We start from the raw sequence: 7,281 nt of genomic DNA, 5'->3' as shown, positions 1-7,281 counted from the left end.
TTCAGCTGAAGGATTATTTTTTTTTTTGGTCTTGTTTTTCCTCCACGTTTTGCAGCTGTATTTTTTGTGTATTTATCCTACGTATATTTATTGCTGCTTCTGTTGTCATGCATGTCCTGGCAAACAGCTTGTCTTTTCAGTGCTGCCTAGAGGGGAGGGCTCATGTTTTATTTCCCTCTGAACAACAGTCTTAGTCACTTGCAAAAACAGGTACTTAGTACCTGAAATTTTATTTCAAATGAAAAAATACTGGGTTTTTTCTTAAGGTACAAGTATTTATTGGAATTGCAGGGATTTTTGTACAATTGAAGTTTGAAATCTGTTTTATGAGCTGAATTACAAAAAGTAGTTTCACAAAGGAACCTCTCTATTTTCTCGCTGCACATTGAGTCTCCTGCTATTGTTCCAATTCTTCATTTGCTGGTTCAATGTAGTAGATCACTGCTCAACTAAACTGGTTTTTGCCAAATGTGAAACTGCTTTATGTTGCCAGTCAGTTTTCAGATATTTTGAAAGAATTTTCATAATCTATTTTTAGATTATATATTAAATACAGTCTAATATATGAATTTTTTTAATGCTACACAGACTTCTCTGGGTTGGTATTTGGAATACAGCTATGTATAGCAGCAAATCCTTTCAAATTATGGCTCTTGCTAAACAATACAGCTGTCAGATGCATTAGATTTTAAATAGTATTATCTCTTTCATGTAACTGAGCAGTGAATATAGATAAGTATGTAGGAAGTAGAAACCTGTTTTTTGATTGGGAGTTGGATAAAAAGTACAGTTTTGATCAATATAGATGATTCCTTAAAAGGAAATTCTTCCTTAACAAGATGTGTCAAGATATCAGTCTGCTGGTTTTGCTTTTCTGTGTGAGAGACACTTGCTGATTTAATCATGCATGCAGCATATTTTCTCTATAGAAATTCTGATGATTAAGAAGCAATAGTTAGACAAGATACATGTATCAAAGGAGGGCAGAGATACTGACAGAGCTGATTTCACATTCATATAGTGGTAGCAGCCTCCTGAAAAAATGCATTTCTGATTACTGTGCCATCAATCTAATGGTTTGTGTTCACTGAACTTGTTTTTTCCTATGGTGTGTTTGCTGTGAGCAAATGCTCAGCTACGACTATGTTTTTTCCTATGGTGTGTTTGCTGTGTGTTATCTGAGCATTAGTCGTAGCTGAGACATCTTGTATTAGCCTTGAATTTACTTGCAAGGAGCAGATTTCAGCTAGAGATCTTTTTTCTGGCCTCTAAACCAATATTCATCTGGGATAGTAATGCAAATACGAAGCATTGTTCAAATTTTCATTGTATTTGGGAAGCTGAAGTTCACATACTCTAAAATCAGCATTATTTTTAGACATAATTCCTGGCAATACTTTGATTGTAAAAATAGGTTCTCACTACTGACATGTTTCCTGCAAGGAAAAATTCAAAATTTAGTGCTGACCATGTACCATGTTTGAACAGCTTCATGTACTGGTATGTTGTTCTGGTTGCATGGTGGCACTTCTCGTGTCTCCATGTATAATATGGTTTTTTTCCTCAAATAAATTGACTGATGGATGTTTGTATTCCAAGCAGATTCTTCCTCTAAATACAACTTAGAAAAGAAAAGCACAAGAGAAAGAAGCCTACAGTATTTTGGTAGTTGTGTATACAGAACATTTGGTGAGGTTGTTTTTTCTCCCGTTTATTGACTGATAAACTTCGTTCTCAGAAAAGAGAAACCAAAATCCTTTGAAATAAGTTCACTTGTTTCACCTATCTTAATATTTATCAGCATCTTGATATAAACTGTATGTCATAATTTATAACTTTTAGCATGAAATACACTGAGTGCTTTAATTTCCAGATGGTTTTAAAGATACAGGGAATTGTGCTTAGAGGGAATGTAGGAAACCATTTGTGTGAATCAACACAGAACTGCATTGTTCTTGCCCTTAAGATTTTGGACTCTCGCCCCAAATTTTCTGTTGGATCCATTACAGATTTCTCTGACTTGATTTTTCTGAAGAGCAGGAGAGTGGAAATTAAATGTAGCAGGATGGCATATGGGAGAGGGACCACCCAGGTGAACAGGTGATGTGCAGATAAAGTGTCTGAGGAGGTGACTTCCTATACCCAGAGCTGTGTATCTTTATATAGGTATGAGGAAATTACTAGGGAGTAAAGGGGGGAAAAAAAACCCAGAAGGAAAGCACGTGTAATGGGAAGACTCTGAATATAAACTCTAAGGTTTTTTGGTTTTTTTATTTGGTTGGGGTTTTTTTGTTGATATTGTTATTCTTTCTTTGTCTCACCCTGCATTAAGGCGCGTTGGCCATTTATATTGATCCTATTTCCAATTTGTACTGCTGTAAATTCATTATGGATCTCATACTGAGAGCATTAGGGCCTCTCTCATATCAGCTGAAATAAGAAATCTCATGTAAAATGTAACTGTTTGTGGTAGAGCAACACATTTCAGGAGGATGTCTGGTGTTCATTACAAACTTCAAGGGGTGTGACCAGACAGTGATTCTCACCTAGGATCTGTGGGATCTCTCCTTGCCAGCCTGCACATCTGGGCTTTTCATGGGACTGGGAAAGTAAGTTATACAACTCAAGAAGGACTGATAAAATTAAGCAGTGCAGATGGGTTGTTTGAGCCTCTGATAGATGTCAGAGTGTGCTAAAATCAGGAGATGTGGATATGCCTCAGGACTTCACAGTCTCCATGTACTCAGGGCTAGTCTTGTTCTTGCACTGTGTTTAATGTCAGAAGATGAAAGACTTTGGTTTGTTTGCCTTCCCTTTTGAAGACACCTTATAGTTTTGCCTTAGATTATTTTTTTTTTTACCTTTTATGAGGTGTTTTCTTTTCAGTCAGTTTTGAGCTCCTTTAATTTTTGAGTTAATAAGTTAATAATATTAACCTTAACCTTAACCTGTTTCCTGATCATTCAAAGTTACTCCTTAAAATGTGCCTTGAGTTTGGCAGTTTCTTGTTCTCTCTAATCTTAATGGAAAAGGAAAGCAGCCAGATTATGTTCCTTTCCTGCTACAACTTTTCCAGCTGCTGGACAAACATTGCAGTATTAATATCATCTGCCAAACAACAAAACTTTTTTGATAGAGTATGAGAGGAACTATGTAATTTTGGGTAAGTTAACTACACTGACCAAGGATAAAAGGATCCTTTTTATATAGAGAGTGCTCAAAACACCTGAAATGCAGAATAATGCTTCTGTACAGTGATTTTTAGCATTTTTTATGGATTTTACTGTGCAGTATATGATAACTTAAAGCTGTTATGGCTGAGGTGATGTTGATAACTCAGGCAGGCAGTTGAAATCTTTCAGGTGTCCAAAAGTTACCTGAATGTACTGACTCCCCTCTCACTGCAAAGCAATTGGGTCTAGAATCTTGTATGCTGTACAGGAAGATATTATATGGCATGTAGACTACTCTGACTGCCCATGTAGAGTTGAAAACTTCAGTTGCAGTAACATGTAGAATTGTAGAAAAATGTAGATGGGAAAGGACCTCTGGAGATTGAGAGACTCATTTTTGTGCTTTAACTTCAAAGTTAAATCAGGTTGCTTAGGGCCTTGCCGAGTCAAATTTTTAAATTCTCCAGGGTTGCTTGGAGATGCTGTTAAATCTCCATCCTGTTCATTGCTCAGCCACTCTCATGGTGAGGAGTTTCCTTATATCTGTTTGGAATTTCCCTTGCAGCATTGTGTGTCTGATGCCTGTTGAGCTTTCACTGTGCTTTCCTGAGAAGAATCTGCCTCCACCCATCATATAACTCCCTGGCATATAGGTGAAGGCAGTAGTGAGCTCCTTTTCTTCTTCAGACTGAACAAACTCAACTCCCTCATCACGTCTTTCATCTCACATGTCAGCCTTTTGCTATTTTAGTGGCCTTCTTTTGGATGTGCTCCAGTTTGCCAGTAGCTCCTGTGTTGTATGGCCCAGAGCTGCAGTGCTCAAAATGTGGCCTCACCAGTGCCAAGCAGAAGGGAATAATTGCTTCCCTTGATCTGCTGTTTATGCTCTTGCTTATGCAGCTCAAACTGCAGTTAGTTTTCATTGGTGTAAATGTGCACTGCTGGCTTATGTTTCTCTGGCTCTCTCTTAGGGTCTCCAAGTCCTTTCTGCAGAGCTGCTGCTGGTCTTTTCCTTCCCAAATGCAGGATACTTTGCTTTGGTCTTTAACTTTACAAAGTTACTGTTGGGTGCTTCCTCCACTTAGCTGAGGTCCCTCTGAGTGGTGACCCTTCCCTCCAACATGTTGACTGCTTTCCCCATAGTATATCTGTAAATTTGCTGACAATGCTTTCTGTCTTAGGATACAAATCCCATGAAGATGTCGGGCAGAACTGACCGTTGAGAATACTGTATCTAACCAGTTGGTATTTAGGATTAGTGAACACAATTTTGTTGAAATTCATGATCCAAGGAGTTTTTTTTGTCTACCTGTTCAGTCCACATCTCCTTAGTTTGACAACCAGGGTGCTGTGGAAGGTTGTGTTAAAAACCTTGTGTAAGTCAAAGCACTGGGAACTACTGATTCTCCCTAGTCCACAAAGCCACTTGTTTCTGCTTAGGGCAGTCAGGTTGGTTGTACATAATTTGCCTTTAGAAGTCTGTTGTCTGATCTCAGTCACATTTATGTCCATTGTACCTGGAAATAGCTTCTTTTTCGGACTCAACATTTTGTACAGCAAAGGAGGTGAGACTGACTACTGTCTTGTTCCCTGAATCCTTTATCCTCTCTGCCTTGCTTTTTGGTTGGATTTTGTTTGTTTTTAAGTCAAGAGTCACCATCCCTGGAAGTGTTTAAGAGGTGTCTGGATCTGTCACTGGAGGATATGGCTTAGGTTTTAGGGGTTACAGCAGTGTACCAGGTTAATGGTTGGACTGGATGATCTTAGAGGTCTCCTCCATCCTTGATGATTTTGTGATTCTATGATTCTAAGTTACTTGTTTCCTGTCATAGGCAATTGCCATGACTTTGCCAAGATGGTAGCCAGCAGCCTTCCAGAGATATCAACTAGCTTCCTCAACAGTTTGTATGTTTCCCATCTGGTCCTATGTATTTGTATAGGTTCAGCTTACCTCAATAGTCTTTTGACTTGATAACTTCTCTCCCTCAAGCTTTGCTACTAGATGCAGAGACCTGATAGCAGACCTTGCTGATAAAGGCCATGCTCAGGGTGTTGGATACCTCAGGTTTTTTTCCTGTACCTTTCATCACTAGGTTGCTTCCTGATTTAGCAGCTGAATGACACTTTCCCCCATCTGTCTTCTGCTCATGGCAGAAATATTTCTTCTTGCCTTTTGCATCCCACTTCAATATCAACTCCAGCCAAGCTTTGGCCTCTCCACTTCTGCCTCTGCTTGCCCAGACAGTGCACTAGTATTCTCCTCCAGTGGCCTGTCCCCACTTCCACTTCACATATGCTTGGTTCATTTGAGCTCCTTCAGTGAGGAGTCCTGTGTACAGTCAGCTCATCTCCTGTGGTGCCTGCTGATTTTCTTGCATGTTGGGAAGGCTTGTTTTTGTGCTCAGAGGAGAGAGTTCAGGAAGATGACTGGATGTCATGGGCTTCTTTGGAGCTTCCCAGGGCATTCTGATTACCATTTGCTGAGCAAGCCCTGAGTCTATCTACTGTTATCTACTAGCAATGTCCAGACTCTCTAGTCTGCTGCTTTCCTTCCTTTCTTTCCTCAAGACTTACACTACAATTTCACAATTACTGCATCCCAGGCAGCTGTTGGCTGTCGTATGCATGAGCAGTTCTTCTTTATTCATGAGTCCCAGATCCTGCACAGCCCCTCCCCAGAAGCCTGTTCAGTGCCAGCATCAGAAATCTCACAGTGCATGCAAGAAATTCCCTGGATGTTTCACACCCTGCTACGCTGCCGTTCCAGGAGGTGTTGTGTGATTTAAATCCTCTGTGAGAATGAGGGGCTCTGAATACTGCAAAAACAGCCCAGGATGATGTTCTGTTTACTGTAGGAAGTGAAAATAAGTTTTCCTTAAGTAGTTGTCTTGAACCACAAGAAGCTGTTGCAAAGATACGCACGTGGTGTTTTGATTTTGTTTTGAAACGGAATACTTGATTTTCGATTCATTTTGAATTGCTGCTGTAGTGCAGTAAAAAAACTAATTCAGCTGAGGTCTGCAGTGCAGCTGATGAGGTAAAATGACCTGGTTTTAGACAGCAGGAGTACTTTAGAATCCATAATATTTGTTCACAACTAATGAATTTGCATGTGATCTGAATAATTACTTTTTTTTCTCTTGAGATTTCTAGTCTCTTAATACCCTGAGGTGATTAATGTGCAGCTACATGAAATTGCTTCAGATTGTATTGTATGGCTCTTACATACAGGCCATGCAAATAATACTTGCAGGTATATATGTGCAAGAAAAATTCCTCATCTTTTTTTTTTTTTTTTTTATAAGTGACTAATCAGAGAAGATCTTGTCCATTCATATTTCTCATACTTTGTTTTGTAGTAATTGGTGACTGTACTTCTGAATCTGTTTTAGTTGGAAGATGGGGAAGAAGAGCCGAGTGAAAACGCAGAAGTCAGGAACAGGAGCCACAGCAACAGTATCTCCAAAGGAAATGTTGAATCTAATCAGTGAGTTATTGCAAAGTAAGTTTGGGCTTTGTGCCTCTCTGGGAAAGGGGATGGTGTGCAAACCACTCAAAAAAACTCTCTTGCTGAACTCAGTGAGTTCTATTCATTTATCAATGGCCAAGTTTGCTGTTTCAGTCCACTCAATATAGTTCAGTGTTTATCTCAGAGCATCTATCTCTATTAGTATACCATTATTGGCTTGTTTAAATGTGTATGTTGGACTTAACATATCTGTGGCAGTTTCTGGCTTTACATCTCAACACAAGCATAAATACTGGATGAGATTAGTTTTCTTTAAAACTCCATAACTTGACATTGAAGCTTTGTCAAAAATGTTTTTCTTTATAAACATCAAGAATTGCACTGTTTCCATTTATCATTTGAACACTACTTGGCAGTGATATCAGAGTAGAGAAATTAACTGAGGGAAGCAGCAATCCAACTCAGTTCAGCTGCAGTGATATTTTTGTTGCTTAAATAAACTTTTTGTTGCTGTTGCTGTTTGGAAACTTCTTGTAGTGCTTAGTCCTTGTGTATAGACCAAAGATTGATTCACTTGTTGAAGAACTTGGAACTCGTCCATTATTTCTAGTAAATATAAAAAGCAGAGCATAATTTCAT

General features: G+C 38.9%; 1 protein-coding gene across 1 annotated transcript in view; it reads left to right on the top strand.

The window, feature by feature from the left end:
• Positions 1 to 6,571: 6,571 nt before the first annotated feature.
• The window catches only part of LOC103807701 (histone-lysine N-methyltransferase setd3), a gene marked incomplete at its 3' end in the record, with an annotated part of 6,092 nt that continues 5,382 nt past the window's right edge, over positions 6,572 to 7,281 (top strand). The window contains exon 1 of the mRNA XM_009080445.1: positions 6,572 to 6,675. Coding sequence (XP_009078693.1) covers positions 6,573 to 6,675 — 103 coding nt within the window. The remainder of the gene's footprint in view (positions 6,676 to 7,281) is intronic.

The sequence above is a fragment of the Acanthisitta chloris genome, unplaced genomic scaffold, assembly GCF_000695815.1.
Source record: "Acanthisitta chloris isolate BGI_N310 unplaced genomic scaffold, ASM69581v1 scaffold34088, whole genome shotgun sequence".
NCBI lineage: Eukaryota > Metazoa > Chordata > Aves > Passeriformes > Acanthisittidae > Acanthisitta > Acanthisitta chloris.
Note: the sequence above shows the minus strand (reverse complement) of the source record. Positions and strands in the feature narration are given on the sequence as shown.